Source organism: Saccopteryx leptura, chromosome 1 (assembly GCF_036850995.1).
Source record: "Saccopteryx leptura isolate mSacLep1 chromosome 1, mSacLep1_pri_phased_curated, whole genome shotgun sequence".
NCBI classification, from domain to species: Eukaryota; Metazoa; Chordata; class Mammalia; order Chiroptera; family Emballonuridae; genus Saccopteryx; species Saccopteryx leptura.
The window spans coordinates 88733770-88751153 of NC_089503.1; the positions used below are offsets into that span (position 1 = coordinate 88733770).

The 17384-nt window shown below is 35.6% G+C and overlaps 1 protein-coding gene across 4 annotated transcripts in view; it reads left to right on the plus strand.

The window, feature by feature from the left end:
• DYNC2H1 (dynein cytoplasmic 2 heavy chain 1) overlaps positions 1-17384 on the plus strand; it is a 320182-nt gene that overhangs the window by 147162 nt on the left and 155636 nt on the right. For all 4 annotated transcript variants that reach the window (XM_066371476.1, XM_066371485.1, XM_066371494.1 and 1 more), the window contains 5 exons: positions 3439-3602; positions 6181-6300; positions 6830-6964; positions 8977-9120; positions 13156-13245. In XM_066371476.1, coding sequence (XP_066227573.1) covers positions 3439-3602; positions 6181-6300; positions 6830-6964; positions 8977-9120; positions 13156-13245 — 653 coding nt within the window. The remainder of the gene's footprint in view (positions 1-3438; positions 3603-6180; positions 6301-6829; positions 6965-8976; positions 9121-13155; positions 13246-17384) is intronic.

Consider the following 17384-nt stretch of genomic DNA (forward strand, 5'->3'; position numbering starts at 1 on the left):
TGAGAGAGAGAAAGAGGAAAAGGGGGAGAGAGAGAGAGAGAAATAAACATCAATTTTTCATTCTACCTATTTATGCATTCATTGGTTGCTTCTTATGTGCCTTGATCAGAGTTCGAACCCTATATAACCTTGGCATATTGGAATGATGCTCTAAATCGCGCTACTCATCCAACACCCATAAACCACCATTTTTATATATTCATAAATAGTTTAAGCACAGTGCGATACTCTGGTGATGTGGGATTGATAAGAATCCTCCCAAAATCCAAATTCTCAGATTCTGGTTGTGGGCTTACCTTGCAAGCAGGTGTTTCTAAGATTAGTGGTCTCTTGACTGATGCTTAACCTCTTTTCTTCACAGGCATCTAAACCCAGACTTTGTCAATAAGAAAGTAATGCAAAGTGTATCATGCAAAGTGTATACATACACATGCATAAACATGTACTTATATATATATGCATATACATATTTAGATCACACACATTGGTACCACTACAGGGTTTAAATAGAAAATTGGAGAAAATGAGGCAGTGCAAAGAAATAGCAAAGCATGCTTGTTTGTTGATTACCTTTTATCCCACAAGTCAGAATGTCTGGCCCGGCATTGGTTGATATGTTGTGAAAAGAATGCTAGTAATGGGACTTTGCCTATGTAACTGGAGTTACCTTCCACAGTTCAGTCTGGTCTCAGTCTGTTCTTCATTGGTGCTGACTGTGATCTGTTCAGCTATCTCTTATGATATTTTCAGGGCAGGGGAGTGGAAATTAACCTTTAGTGCCAACTAGATTTGACTCTCCTTAGTCTATATTCTGGCCCTTGAGGGCTCATTAAATATAAACCCCTGATTGGTGTCAGGTTTAGCAGTATCTATGGCACTGTCTGAGAATGGCTGTTGACAAGGTCTGAGAAGGTGGATCTGGTGAAAAGTGATATATCCCGCATTATGATTGAGTCACATTATGAACCACTATTCCAGATAGTTCAGGAGTATTTGAGTCAATTTGCTTATTTTATAATTATTAAAAGGAAATTGACTTGGCCCTACCTTACTTTTTTTGCCTTTCTCCCAAAGTTGGATTACCTTCATGTCACATTAGTTGAAGTCTGTTGTTCTTGAGTATGCTTCAGATTGTCCTTTTCCAGAGTGTTAAGTTCCTTGTGAACTGCCATTTTGACATCCTACATTTCCTTTGGGGACAGAGGATGGTTGTCCTAGATCCACATAAAACAGTGTCCAATTTCACTTACCTCCCAGTGTCTTTAATCTAAGCAATGTGAACTGCTTTTCTACCTACTGAGGTAAAAGCAGGTATAAGTAATGGGAATAGAACATGCTTTTTCTCCTCAAATTTAGGCTGTTCAAAAATTCTTCAAATACATACGGTAAAAAAATAAAAACCAGGTAGAGTTCCTCCTCGATTTCTCATTATTTTTTACTTGCTAATTCCTATATGCCTAGTTGTTCAGCCCATGCAAAATGCATGTGGCACTCTGCAGCTGGTAAAGAACTGAAGACACTGGATCAGCTAGCCATGTGGCAGCTGTGGAGAAAGAGGCTGATGTAGTTGGCAAATAATTCAAGTTTTACTAATAATAAATTTCAAAAGTATTTTTCATGATCACTTCAGTCCACGTGGTTTTTTCATTTCCATGTTGTGTTTGAGTATGGACTCAGGAGTTATAGTATTTGCATGGTAAAACTTTTCCATTCTTTTACTGTCAGGTTTTTGTTGGTCCTGTTTATAAAGTGAGCCCCTCATCAGTGGTATATAGTTTGATTTTGCAATTTTATTTACCATGCAGTCTTACTATTTGTAATGTAATTTAATAAATAATTTTTCAATAATGGATATGGGTTTCTAATTAACCTGATTTTTAGATCAATTTTTAAAATAAATTCTTAATGGTTACTCTACATATAATAATACACATCTTTGGCTTATTTTAATACAAGTAAATACTTTGCCACTTTGCCAGAACTGCCCTTGAACTCTATCTACCCCTGTCTGCCTTTGCATTATTGTTATAATACATTGTCCTGCTCCACATGACAATTGTGTTTAAAATCTAGATTTATAGATACTGACCCTCTAGTGTTCCTAAGTTCTCCCAGTATTTCTTTCATTTATCTGCTCATTTATCTGCTCATTTAGCCTCCTTTTGTCAGGACTTACTTTTTTATTTTCTTTAGTGAAGGCCCAGTGGAAACAAACTTCTTTTTCTTTTCTTTTTGGAGGATATTTCTTTATATCTGTCAGAATTCGGGATTAAGCTATTTTCTTTAGCACTTTAATGTTTTATTCCATTGTCTCTTAGCTTCTGTCACTAGTGTTGAGAAATCACCTGCTGTTTTAGTTTTTGCACCTTGTAAGTGATGTGACATTTTTTGGGGATGCCATAAAATGTTTCCTTTTCATTAGTTTTTAGAGGTTTGAGTAGGAGGATGTCATGATAGTTCGGTTTCTATGCATTTGTTTTGCATAAGTTTTCTTGAATCATTCCAGTTATTGTAGAAGTGTTACATTTGGCTTTTAAATTTGTATTTCTCCAATAATGATTAAAGTTCAATATAATTTTGATATTTTTTGCATATTTTTACTTCCTCTATCACAAAGTGCTTGTGAATTATTTTCACACTAACTTAAAAATTTTAAGTAAAACTTTAAAATTTATTCTTGTGTTCTCAAAAATTCCTTCCAATGTTTTTCTTAACCTTTGAAAATAATCTTTGAAGATACATATTTTGTACTTAAAAATCAATTATTTGATTTTAGTTTAAAATAAGTTATGGCTATAATTGTTGCTTAATTTCTCTTTATAAGTTGTATAATGAATATCATTTTTTTTATTTTAGAATGTACTCCTTTAAAAGGCAAAACTTTATTTTTCTTAGTTTAACGTTATGTCATGAATTACCTGGGTGGCAGTCTGAATAAATCCTTTTTGATGTTATTAATGGTGACTTTGTAATTACTCATATGTTGATAATCCTAGGTTTTTACCAGTTTATTCTGTTTCTGTGTATTACATCTTCAATACTATATAATGAATACTTTATCACTGATGAATTTTGAAATAGACAATAGTATATAATTTTTAATTTTTGTATTCTGTAATCTATTATTTCAGAAAAATTCAGAACATAAAACATAGTTATCATTAGAACCGTATTGAGTATAAATAAGTAGATACTCTTGATGCTTCATTATCCCAAGGTCATCTTAATGAATAATACTTATAATTGCTTGCCTAATTGCCAAATAATAAAGCATTCTGGTTAATAGTATTTTTGGTACCCTAACTGTTGCTATCTTTTGACTCTATTGATGAGCTTATATTATACACTATTTTAAACTTGAGAAGTTTATGTTTTTAATTTCATGTAGCAAAATACAGAATATTCAGGCCAACTAATTATGTCATTTTAAAAAAATAGGACCACGTTATGTAGTACAAATAGGGGACAAAGTTATTGACTACAATGAAGAATTCCGTCTTTTTTTGTCAACAAGAAACCCAAATCCCTTTATTCCACCTGATGCAGCTTCCATTGTCACTGAGGTTAACTTTACTACAACAAGAAGTGGATTACGAGGACAGGTATACCTCTATCATAATTTACCTTAGAAAGTTCTTGTAGTTTTGTATACTTATTATTTATTTAGAGTGGGAAGTTATTATTTAATAGCTGGTTAGCCTTTAATCTTTTGAAAAGCTTTTGAAAATAGATTTTCAAGTTAAAGTAAATGATCTGGATTTATTTCATGTATCTTTTGTGTTAGACTTCTGCATTTGTTGCTCACATAAAATTGCTGATTCTTTCAGTATAAGTTTAAGTCTATTTCTGTTATATATAGTAGAACTCAAGAGATGGAAGGATCATAGAGATTAAGATCAGCTACTTTACTTATTTTAATGATAAACATGAAGTTTTAATGTGAAAAGTTTATTAATTGACCTATTTAGCTAGTTGAGGATCTTTCATTCCCACTTAGCTCCCTCCCCCCCACCAGAACATACGCATCTTTGAATTCACTTTACTTTTGTATGGGTTATAACTACATGAATTTCAAAATAAATTAAATGTCCAGACATTTACTTAATACTTACTCTTTTTTTCTCTTTAAAGATATAACATGACTTTTTGAACACTATTCTATTTTTTATTCATCTGACAATAGTGGATTTTACTCTTTTTTTCTATTGATTTGAGATAGCAGTGAAGAGAGAGCAGGAAGGAGGAGGAGAGAAAGAGAGGCATTGATTTGTTGTTTACTTAATTGTGCACTCATAGGTTGCTTCTTATATGTGCCCTGACTGGGGATCGAACCCTTGACCTTGGCATATTGGGGTGATGCTCTCTCTACTGAGCCACCTGGCCATGGCTTTTTCTCTCTATTTATGTGATAGCATGTATAGCTGCTACAATCTTTACTTTATTGTAATTTTAAAATTTCCTTTAAAATATTTTGCTTACCATATCATATGGCTCACCACATACATTTTTCTGAACATTATCTTTTGACTTACTTGATGATACTACTTATAAATAAAACAAATTGACAAGTAATTTAAAAATTAGCAGAATTAATTGATGAAATTGCTCCTTTTTATCTAAAAACTATCCATAATAATTGTTGAAAGTGGCTATTTACATCTTGATAACTAAGGAAGATATTCAGCAGATTTTGAATTATATATTTTATGAAATGCCATTGTCATTTCTTAAGTAGAAGTTTCAAATTAAGAATTGGACACAGCATTTTTTTCTTTTTTAATTCAGTGAGAGAAGGGGAGGCAGAGACACACTCCTGAATATGCCCTGACTGGGATCTACCAGGCAAGCCCACTAGGGAGTGATGCTTTGCCCATCAGGGGCCCTTGCACCGTTGCAACTGAAGCCATTTTTTAGTGTCTAAAGCAGAGGCCATGGAGCTATACTCAGCACCTTGGGCCTCCTCTCTCTAATTGAGCCATGGCTGCAGGAGGGAAGGAGAAGAGAGAGAGAAGTGAGAGGGGGAGGGGTGGAAAAGCAAACGGGCTGTTCTCCTGTGTGCCCTGACTGGTAATTGAATCGAGGACATTCCACATACCAGGCTGACTGATGCTCTACCATTGAGCCAGCTGGCCAGGGCCAACAGCATTTTTTAAGAAACAGCTTTATTAAGATTTAATTCGCATACCATGCAATTCATTCAGTGTACCATTCATTGATTTCTTTTTCTTTCTTTTTTTTTTTAGTGGAGTACTTGATCTTAAAATAACATTTTGAAGAACAAATTTTCTAAAGGGGCTATTTTACTTTCATACCAGTAGTGAATGAGTATTCCACTTTCTCCACATTCTTGCCAATACTTGTTACTGTCTTTTTAGTTGTAGCCAAACTAGGGGGTGTGAAGTGATATATCACTGTTATTTTGATATAGTATTTTAAGTAAGATATCTATTATTTCTTTATGTGAATCCTTAGCCATTAAAAAATTCTAGCTTTGGACCCTGGCCAGTTGGCTCAGTGGTAGAGCATCGGCCTGGCGTGCAGGAGTCCCGGGTTCGATTCCCGGCCAGGGCACATAGGAGAGGCGCCCATCTGCTTCTCCACCCCTCCCCCTCTCCTTCCTCTCTGTCTCTCTCTTCCCCTCCCGCATCCGAGGCTCCATTGGAGCAAAAGATGGCCCGGCGCTGGGGATGGCTCCTTGGCCTCTGTCCCAGGCGCTAGAGTGGCTCTGGTTGCGACAGAGCGATGCCCCAGATGAGCAGAGCATCGCCCCCTGGTGGGCGTGCCGGGTGAATCCCGGTTGGGCGCATGCAGGAGTCTGTCTGACTGCCTCCCCAGTTTCCAGCTTCAGAAAAATACAAAAAAAAAAATTCTAGCTTTGATAGTTCTTACATATGTAATTAATTTTAGAACTAAGTATTCTATTGATATATTGTAATGCTAAATAATGCAGTTTTTGTGCCTGTTCTGTACTATTTAACATCAGCCTGTATAATTTTTGTCAGAAAAAATAGTGAAGATGTCTTATATATATATTTAACTAGAAAAATTCAAATGAGGTACATAGTATCATAATTAGTATTTAATAGGTCAATACAAGGTCTGTTTGTGGGAAGTTTTTATTTTGTTTTGTTTTCTTTGAACTTTATCACTAGAATAACCTTGTTCTTAATTTTTTTAAAGCTTTTGGCTTTAACTATTCAGCATGAAAAACCTGATTTAGAGGAACAGAAAACAAAACTATTGCAACAGGAAGAAGATAAGAAAATACAGTTAGCCAAGCTTGAGGAATCTCTTTTAGAGGTAACATTTATTCAGGATATTTTTTATATTAGGTTTTTTTCTTTAATGAATATAAGTAACATTTTTAAAATCAATAGTACATTCAGCATGTTTTTGGTTGTGTCAAAGACATATCCCTATATATCTTCAAATTCAGATTCAAACAAAAACAATAGATATCTCAGAGGATAATTTTAAGAAATAATGTTCAAGCCATGCAGTTTTTAATGAATGCTGTCTTTATATTGAATTATTTCACTAATTATTTGTTTACATGCTCAAAATTTCAAAAAGCATTAAAAGCTAGCAGGGCATTATAATTTAACATGTAATTTTCTATAAGATTGATAAAATTAATATATATGCAGTGCTTTGATGATATAGTATAAAGATTTCCTGTATCATTCTTATAGGCTATAAAATGTTGAAATTATTTTAAAATAACATAAGTTCTTATAAACATCAAGTTAATGATAGTTACTATGAGCTTTATGTAATTGATTATTTTAATATGTATAATGTTAATATTACTTTGTTAATTTTTTTGCAGACACTTGCCACATCTCAAGGCAATATTTTGGATAATACGGATTTGATCAAATCTCTGAATCAGACAAAAGCAAGCAGTGCACATATTCAAGAGTCACTTAAAGAATCTTACAAACTCCAAATTTTTCTTGATCAAGTAATTATTCCCTTTGTGATCGTATGCTATGTTTTCTTAAACTGTTATGTTAATATTATTTTAAATATATAATAAGCACTTCAAGGGAATGCTGATTGCAAAGAAGGAAAGCTATTCATAAAGCCAGAGCTTTGGGTCTAATTCTTAATATTATAGAGAGGGTGATGAGATCTTGCGGTCTTGAGAGTAAGGTCAGTATACCTACCCTGCTAGGTTCTACTGATTTCAGGTATGTTATCTAAAGTTCTAGAGCTGTAGTTTTGTACTGAAATTTGAAATGAGCATGTTGAACATGACTGTTAAAACATGTTTATCATTCTTGGAACTCCAGGCAAGTTAAATATATTAAAAGCTATAAGCTATTTTTTCCACTAAAAACATTTCATACCTGCTTATCCTGTAGTATCACTATGTGATTGTGATGATATGAACTTTTTTTATTTTACAAATGGTTTTGATTCTTTAAAAAATTTTTTTTTGGTATTTCTTTTTGTAAAACTCCAACACCTATCACTATAATATAGTATTTCCTCTCCTACATTCTAATGACTGAGCTTTGCTTGAAGAAAACCAGACAACCAAGCAGATTAATGTAATGAATTTGCGGGCTCCAAACTGAACTGGGTCTTCTCTGACATCCTTTTATTCTTTCCCCACTTCACATTTTTATTTCAGTAGTTTCCAACCCTTGCTCACCTTTTACAATGATGTATTATTATTTTTTTTATTTGTGAAAGAGCAAGCTTGATTCCAATCCAGTTACCCCCACTTTCTCTAAACTTGGCAGATGTCATGACTTTCATTCTATATCAAAAGGAATTTGAGCCTTTTTGTGTTCTTTTTCTTAACAGGCATTCAAGAATCACACCCATAATTTAACAGTATCATGTTTATAATTCTGGTCCTTTGATCAGAATGACATGGACAACCTTCTCAGAGTTCCAGTCAGAACCTTGAGGCCATTTCATCTATGGTCCTCTTATCTCTGTCATCCTTTACCTTCAGGCAGAGTCAAAGCCCTGTGGTTATTGGCTCTTCCTATGCTCATGTCAAACAATGCTAGGTGCGCCTGACCAGGAGGGCTAGCACAGTGGATAGAACATCAGACTGGGATGCAGTGGTCCCAAGGTTCAAAACCCCAGGTTGCCGGCTTGAGGTGAGCTCATCCGGATTGAGCCCTGGCTCACCAGCTTGAGCGCAGGGTCGCTGGCTTGAGCATGGGATCATAACATGACCCCATGGTTGCTAGCTTGAGCCTAAAGGTTACTGACTTGAAGCCCAAGGTTGCTGGCTTCAGCCCTAGGTTGCTGGCTTGATTCACTCATTCTGCTCTATCTCCCAACCCCAGTCAAGGCACATATGAGAAAGCAATCAATGAACAACTAAGGAGCCGCAATGAAGAGTTGATGCTTCTTATCTATCTCCCTTTCTGTCTGTCTGTTCCTATCTGTACCTCTCTCTGTTTCTGTTACAAAAACAAAATAACATCATGCTAGGTGCTTTATTACCTTCATGTGGCCACCTGTTACAGTCTTCTTCACTCTAGTTCCATCAGCGTTCTTGCTGACTCTAGTCCCACACACTATATTCATAGTTCTAACTTTTTTATTTGCTGAAGGGACAGCCTCTTGAATTATCCAAACTGTTCTCTTGAAAATCGAATCTTTTATTTTCTGATTATGACTATTCACCATTCCATCTTACTCTTTTCCTTTAGTAGGTGCTCTTGGTCCTCATTAAGATCAACCCATGAACCACTTCTAAATTTGTAATACAAGGTGTAGAGAAATATTTAAAATATATTTTCCTCTGTTTTATAAAAATAAAAACTAGATCATGCTATTTCTTTTAGTTATAAAATTCTATGGTTTGTCATCTTTCTTTGTTGGATGTAGGTAGAAATAAGGCTGTGGCTGGATATGTGCACAGTGCCCTGTAGGTGGCAGTAAAGCACTATTACTCAGGAGGTTATTTATTTATTTATTTATTTTCCTCTCACCAATGACCCACAGGAGCGGGATGCCTATCTTCCTCTGGCGGACAGTGCCAGCAGGATGTACTTCATTATCTCTGACTTGTCCAAAATTAATAACATGTACCGTTTTAGTTTGGCTGCATTTCTTCGACTTTTCCAGCGAGCTCTGCAAAACAAACAGGTATGCTGTTGGTTAACCCTGTTGCTAAGACTGAATAAGAAAGATTAATTTATAATAATAATTTCCCAAGCAAACATGTTTATAATTATATTTCAAAAGAACACATGTAACAATTTTAAACTATATTTAAAAGAAAGTAGCCCCTTAATTGTATTTTATGTTCTTAACACACTGTCCCAATGTGACAGCTTCATAATAAAAATGATTTACCTTCTTAGTATAAACAAAAAAGTAATAGACAGTCAGGCCCTGGCCGGTTGGCTCAGCGGTAGAGCGTCGGCCTGGCATGTGGGGGACCCGGGTTCAATTCTTGGCCAGGGCACATAGGAGAAGAGCCCATTTGCTTCTCCACCCCCCCTCCTTCCTCTCTGTCTCTCTCTTCCCCTCCCGCAGCCAAGGCTCCATTGGAGCAAAGATGGCCCGGGTGCTGGGGATGGCTCCTTGGCCTCTGCCCCAGGCGCTAGAGTGGCTCTGGTCCCAGCAGAGCAACGCCCCGGAGGGGCAGAGCATCGCCCCCTGGTGGGCAGAGCATCGCCCCTGGTGGGCGTGCCGGGTGGATCCCGGTCAGGCGCATGCGGGAGTCTGTCTGACTGTCTCTCCCCGTTTCCAGCTTCAGAAAAAATAACAACAACAAAAAAAAGTAATAGTCATTTAAAAATACCCAGAAATAAAGGAAGATACAAAGGTAAGAAGTTATCCACATTATCCCATTACTTGGGAAAAGCAACAATTACAATTTTATTGTATATCCTTGTTTGATCCCCAGTTAGGGCACATATGGGAAGTGACCAATGAATACATAAGTAAGTGGAACTGCTTCCCCCCCTCCCGCCTTCTCTTCTTCCCTTTTTCTCTTTGTCTGTCTATAAAATCAGTCTTTAAATAAAAAATTAAACTTAAAAGATTATTAGTATAAATAGACAGCTTTCATGTCAATAAATATAAAGCTACATGATATTTTTGAGAGTGATTCTGTTTCATACTTGAACTACCTCCTCTGTGGAGATTGTTCCTGTTAGTTGTTCTAAGTATCATTTGACCCTCAAGTTTGGCAGATTAAAACTTATGCTTATGAATTTTTCTTATACTCATGGATTCTGTAGGGAATTTGGTTTGGGCAGAGCAAGGGTGGCTTATTTCTCCTTCACAATGTCCGGGGCTTCAATAAGGAAGACTTGAGAGTGGAAGTCTGGGGGTGGGGAGATGCGTCACTTGCACATGTGGTGACTGGGGTGGGAGGACTTAGTGACTAGAACTGCTGAGTGCTGCACCTCTCCGTGAAACTTGGCTTCCACAGCAGAGTGGAGTTGGATTACTCATATTGTATCTTAGAGCCCCAAACATGTGTATTCCAGTGAACAAGGCAGAAGCTGGATCACCTTTTATTACCTGTCCTGTGTCAGTGTCATTCTTCCATATTCTATTGGTTTGGGAACTAGACGTTACCTCTTGATGGAAAGAGTGTCAAAAAGTTTGGGGGTTATAGTTTAAAACAGCTATAGACATTTTAAAGTGTTTTGTTTGTTTTTGTTGTTTTAGTGTTTCATTTCTCCAATTATTTTTCTTAAATTCTTAGACTTGGATAGTTGAGCCAAAAATACACAATTTTAAGCCTTGCACAAATACTGTCTAATTAATCTTTGGAAGTATATGCTATTGATGTCTTACACGGATGCAGTGAGCTCTTTTTTCCATCTACACCTTAACCAACAATGGATATTATATTATATATATCTTTGAATAATTGTCCTATTAGGTAATTGAGAAACATTCCATTATATTTGCGAGTCTTTGATCATTTATAAGAAATGTAGGATTATATTATATTTGTATTAATTCTTTGGTGAATTTTTTTTCATCACATGGTACATTAATATTTTTTAAAATTCAGTTTTAAATTCTTACATATTGAAGACATTAAAACTTTGTCATATGTTGCAAGTATTTTGAATTTATTATCTGCCTTTTCATTTTTTTTCTAAAATATTTTTGAGACACAACTTATCTAATTCTTCATAGTTCTGTTTGGTGTAATACTAATATGGAGGTAATTTGTTCTTTTAGTTAAATTAGGAAACAAAATATAAATATTATATTCAAGTTGGTTTACTTAAGTCTGTTTTTCTGAGGAAATATGATTCTATTAATATTTATTGCAGTCACACTATGTGTCAGACATTTTTCTTGGTGTTAGGTTATATAATATAAGCAAAGAGCAAAAAGGACAAAAATTATTGTTTTCATTAGCATGCTAATTAATATTTTCATGGATGAGACACTAGGTTGCAAGAGGCAGGGGAGAAAATAATAAATAATTGTTGTTTTTGTCCTTAATTTTTAAAAAATACTTTTGAATTTTAAAATGTTAAATGTGATCATACCATTTATAAAATGTACTGGTAAAAGCATTTTTACAGAAAAAGAATGATATAATGTCTGTGAGAGTTGGTTCACGATATATGATTGATAATTTATAATTCACTTCAGATTTATACTATTTTTGAATTAAAACTTTTTCATATGTTACTTAGAAAGTACACAGTCAAAATATTCAGGTTAAAGTCAGTGTCTCTAAGTTGATATGAATACTAGAAATAGGTTAGAAGTTCTCACTAAACTTAGTAAAAATATTGGTTGTTTTTTACTCTATAAAAAAGCTTATAGCTCAGTGTCTGACTTAACTCAAAAGGCATGTATTCTCCAAGTGCTCCCGCAGGTGGGATAAAAACTCCTGTCACTCTTAGGGAAAAGACCCACCCTCACAACCTCTTCCCCCAGTTCAGTCCCAAGACAGTTTTCATGAATTCACAGGAGAAATAACCACTAATACAATTTTCAAATTATGGCAATTGTGTACAATGGAAATACAGAAACATATAAAAACACTAAAGGTGTGTGCAAGAATGTTTACAACACCAATATCAAAGTTATTGTTCATCCTTTTTCAATATGGAGGGCATGATTTAAGGTTGCTTAGGTTCTTATTTTGAGGATGAGAAAATTTTTTATACAGTGGTTTTGGTTATACTGTTTTGGGGCTTCTTTGGTAATGGTAATTTAAGAAATGAGATGGATTTAACCCAGACTGATGTAGTATTTTTAATTCCAGTAAGAATCAAAGTGGTATGGTAAAATATAATTGGAAATTGATTATAATTTTCACTTAATAAAAGCTTTAACTATCAACAAAATTCAGTCGAGTAAATTTGAAGATCTAATTGCCTTTATTAAATGATGCATGAATTGGGCAGCATTACATCTATCAAGTGGAAGAACTCTCTGAGAGATTACAGTATATAAAATGAAAAGTTCTTATAGAAAGAAGGATGGTACAAGGGATCTGTTAGAAAAAAAAGGATTTTTTTTGTTGAGGACGTCCTGTTTTATGAGAAAAGGAAGAGAATAGTGGGTGTTTTATCATGTTTTCCTTGCGGGGTAGGGGTTGAATTATGCCTCAGTGACAGACTACTCGTGCTTGACCAGATGACAATACTATACTGGTTTATTAAGATTACATTTCTGATGAAGGTTAAAATCACAATTAGGTCAGGTATTAAATCATGGACTTGAGCACAAGCAACATTATTTTGAACCTATAGTTTTCTACTTAACAGTTCCATACATGAAAGAAAAAGATATCAATTTTCTTGATTGCATTAGCATGCAAATTTGATACTTATTTGTTTAGTTTTCTAAAAATTTGATTGCCAAATATAATTGTTCCAGAATCATCTTTGAGTCCGGAGGAACAATTTATAAGCGTGATTAAACTGTGGGGTATTTTTGAAATCTTTATAAATTTTCTAGATTATTTATTTATTTAAAGATTGTATTCATTTTAGGGAGGGGAGAGAAAGAGAGAGAGAGAGAGAAGGTGGGGGAAAGAGCAGGAAGCATCAACTCCCATATGTACCTTGACCAGGCAAGCCTGGGGTTTTGAACCAGTGACCTCAGCATTCTGGGTCGACACTTTATCCCCTGCACCACCACAGGTAAGGCCTCTAGATTTTTAAATTTTCAAATTGCCATCTACAGGATTCTGAAAATACAGAACAGCGGATCCAGTCTCTTATCAGCTCATTGAAACATATGGTATATGAATATATATGTCGCTGTCTATTCAAGGTAAGAAATGTTCTATTTTTCACCTATAAAATACTATTTGGCCCTTGATTTAATACAGTATTACAGTTAAATTTTGTAACGGTTTACCTACTAGAAAGGTATTAGGATTGGTTGGCATTTCTGATACTTTCCTAGAATAATGTTCATTACTATCTAGAATGGCTTGCAGCATTTTGGGACTTGGTAGGGAGGAAGGTGACAAGTGAAGAAGGGAAAGCAAACGCTGGGTTAGCTGGCTTAGCTCCCGCTATCCCAGTAGCCACCGCAGGAGGAAACTGCTACGATGGTTCTGAAGGTCATTTCCTAGCTGGGGTTTCTTAGACTCAGCAATATTGACATATTGGGTGACAGTATTATTTGTCATGGGTAAGCTGTTTTGTGCATTTTAGGATTTTTAACAGCATCTGTCCTCTACCAACTCATGCCAGTAGCACTCCCTTTCTCTCAGTTGTTGCAATCAAAAATATTTCTGGACATTGCCGAGTGTCCCGTAAGTTGGGGACAAAATTATCTCCTATTCCTGGATTAGGAAGTAAACTAATGGTATTCTTGATTCTGAGTTGAGAAATATTTGTCATGGAAGTCTTCATATTATGAGGTCCCCACAGGACTATACTATGAAACATATTATAGAAATTTCTGAATATTACAAATACACAGGGGCTTTTCTTTTTAGAATTTAAAAAAATATCAGTCTTTGGGTATAGCTTAAGATATGTTGAAGATTAGCATTGTAAAGACAGCAAATTGAGGAGTAGAGTTATTATGGCCCAGTTATGTAGGCTTCTTAAAAAATCTTTAGAAAGATTTAGTTAATATATTCTTTAGAAAAGGATAGTAATTTTTATGATTAGAGTGGTATTGTTGAGGATCTTTACTTGATACAGAATGAATCCTTCAGATTGTCTTCCAGCACTTTTATAAGGGAGATTATTGGAAGTTCAGAAAATCATAGCTGAGCGCTTCTGCACAGTTCTTTCTTAATTGAGGACTGTGGATTTATATTTTTCTTTCAAAAGTCTCATAATTTACTGTCATTCTAAAATTCTTTGGCCTTCATTAAAAAAATTAACATACATTTTATAGAAAAACAGGAAGGGAGGGAGAGAGAGAGAGAGAGAGAGAGAGAGAGAGAGAGAAACATTGATTGTTGTTCTACTTATTTATGCATTCATTGGTTGATTCCTGTATGTGCCCTGACTGGGGATCAAACCTGCAACCTTGGTGTATTGGGATGATGCTCTAACCTACTGAGCTATGTAGCCAAGACTATATTTTATTTTTTAATGACTGGACTTTTAAATTTGTTATTAAATTTGTATGATTAGTTCTTTAGTGTAGCTTTAACCATTTTTATTTTCTTGTGAATACTGCAAAGTTTCATTTTGGTCACTTGACTAATAATATATATTTTTATGTTTTATTGATTTACTTTTTTAAGTAAGAGGAAGGGATGTGACAGAGAGACAGACTTCTGCATGCGCCCCAATGCTGATCCACACTGCAAGTCCCCTACTAGCGATGCTCTGCCCATCTAGAGCCATTGCTGGGAAACTGAGCTATTTTTAGCACCTGAGGCAGGCCATTCTTAGTGCCCGGTGCCAACTTGCTGGAACCAATTGAGCCATGGCTGTGGGAGGGGGGAAGAGAGAGAGAAGGAGAGAGAATAAAGGGGGGAGAGGTGAAGATACAAAGGGCCACTTCTGTGTGCCCTGACTGGGAATCAAATCCAAGACATCCACACCCCAACCAATGCTCTACTACTGAGCCAACCGGCCAGAGCCCCTAATAATATATTCAGTGCTTTTTTACGTACTTTTTAAGACCTCTACACTAAAATAGGCTATGATTTATGAAAATATTATTATTATGGAGCTACAGTCATTTTTTTGTTTTTTTTTGTATTTTTCTGAAGTTGGAAACGGGGAGGCAGTCAGACAGACTCCCACATGCACCCGACCGGGATCCACCCAGCATGCCCACCAGGGGGTAATGCTCTGCCCATCTTGGGCTGTCGCTCTGCCGCAACCAGAGCCATTCTAGCGCCTGAGGCAGAGGCCACAGAGCCATCCTCAGTGCCCGGGCAAACTTTGCTCCAATGGAGCCTTGGCTGCAGGAGGGGAAGAGAGAGAGACAGAGAGGAAGGAGAGGGGGAGCGGTGGAGAAGCAGATGGGCGCTTCTCCTGTGTGCCCTGGCTGGATCTCGAACCTGGGACTCCTGCACGCCAGGCCGATGCTCTACCACTGAGCCAATCGGCTAGGGCCGAGCTACAGTCATTTTAAGGTGCCCCCCAGATACTTTTTGAAGGTAGATAGAATATAACTAAATATTATTATTAAAAATGTTTTAAGTCAGAAGATAATATAAATATTCATTCCAAAAATTAGTAGCTTTTTTTTTTTTTACAAGATTTCATAATTCTTTATTAATAACATATTTTGGGACACCAGCTAAATCCAAATTTTTAGTTTCTTATTTGGAGTTTCTTGTTTGTTTCCAACCTAAGTATTTCAAAGTCACTTTATATATTCTTATTTTATTTTTAATAATATAAGTTTTCAGGCTATAATAGTATTCAATATGGAAATGATTTAAGATAGCAGTGAAGTATAGTGAGGGTTGCTTCTTTAAAGTCAGTTTACCTGTTAAGAATATATTTAAGTTAGGCTAAAGCCAACATTTTGTTGCTATAGGAATGAGCCTGTAAGGCTTAATATTCTTAACATTTTAGTACCCAATTGGAATTCTTCATTGCCTATATTAAGTAATATTTTTCTATTGTAAACAGCTAAAATTACTTTTAAAAAAGTTATGGTTTATCATTCTTTTTTTTTTTTTAAAGAGACAGAGAGAGAGTCAGAGAGAGGGATAGATATAGGGACAGACAGGAACAGAGAGAGATGAAAAGCATCTATCATTAGTTTTTTGTTGTGACAACTTAGTTGTTCATTGATTGCTTTCTCATATGTGCCTTGACCGGGGGCAGGGGGCTACAGCAGACCAAGTAACCCCTTGCTTGAGCCAGCGACCTTGGATCTAAGCTGGTGAGCTTTGCTCAAAACAGATGAGTCCACGCTCAAGCTGGCGACCTCGGGGTCTTGAACCTAGGTTCTCCGCATCCCAGTCCGACACTCCATCCACTGTGCCACCGTCTGGTCAGGCTGGTTTATCATTCTTAAGACATATTTTTAATTGATAATGGAATATCTGTTGTATAAAACTCATATTTTAGTGTGAGTAATATTAAACTTATTAAACATGGATTCGGCAGTCCATAGAGTTTCAGTGGTGAATAAAAATTCAGAAAGCACATTAATTTTAAAGCAATAAGATATATTTCTGGGATTTAGCAGGATAATAGTACTTAGGATGGACCCAATTTCATATTTTAGTGAAAGCTCTTCGGGTTTTCAGCCTTTAGCGTCATGTTAAACTGCTTCCAGAGTTCCTTTCAGACTGATGGTGCTGTCGTGTTGGTGACAGCAGTATGGCAACAATAGACACTGAACTGGAGAGAGGCTGGGGTTGTCAGCATTTATACTATATTGAACTGAAAGCAGCTTGACCAGGAATTTGAAAGAAAAAAAAAAAAGATTGACTTGCTTTACAGCAGAAATTTTAGACTTATTAAAGTAAAACAGATGTGGAAAGCTGTCTGGCAGTTTCAGTTTAGATTATTGGCTATGTCATTTTCCCCCCCAAAAGATCAAAAGTGTTTATTTAGTAACCTAAGTATTTTAGACAATTATAGGATAAGTAGCATAATTAGTTTCACAAAACTTATGATTATAATAAAACTGTACAAGTTTTAGTACCTTTATATAGATAGCATTTCTTCATCCCAGTTTATCATTTGGAATAGATACAAACTCATAGAAGTTATTGAAATGTTAAGTATATTCCAACCATATTGGGTGAGATGACAGAAGGGTTGGAAGGAGGGTTGGTAGAGTATACATTCTTACTGCTTTCCTTTCATCATGACAGTGTTATCTGAGACAGCTCTGAGGTGGTGTATAAAAATGCTTGATGAGATATGAATAAAATTTTTTTTTCTTCATTCAAACTCCTTGTAAATTTTTGCCTCTGAAGGTCACTTTACATATCTTTTCAGATGATTTTGCTGATTGAGTAAAAT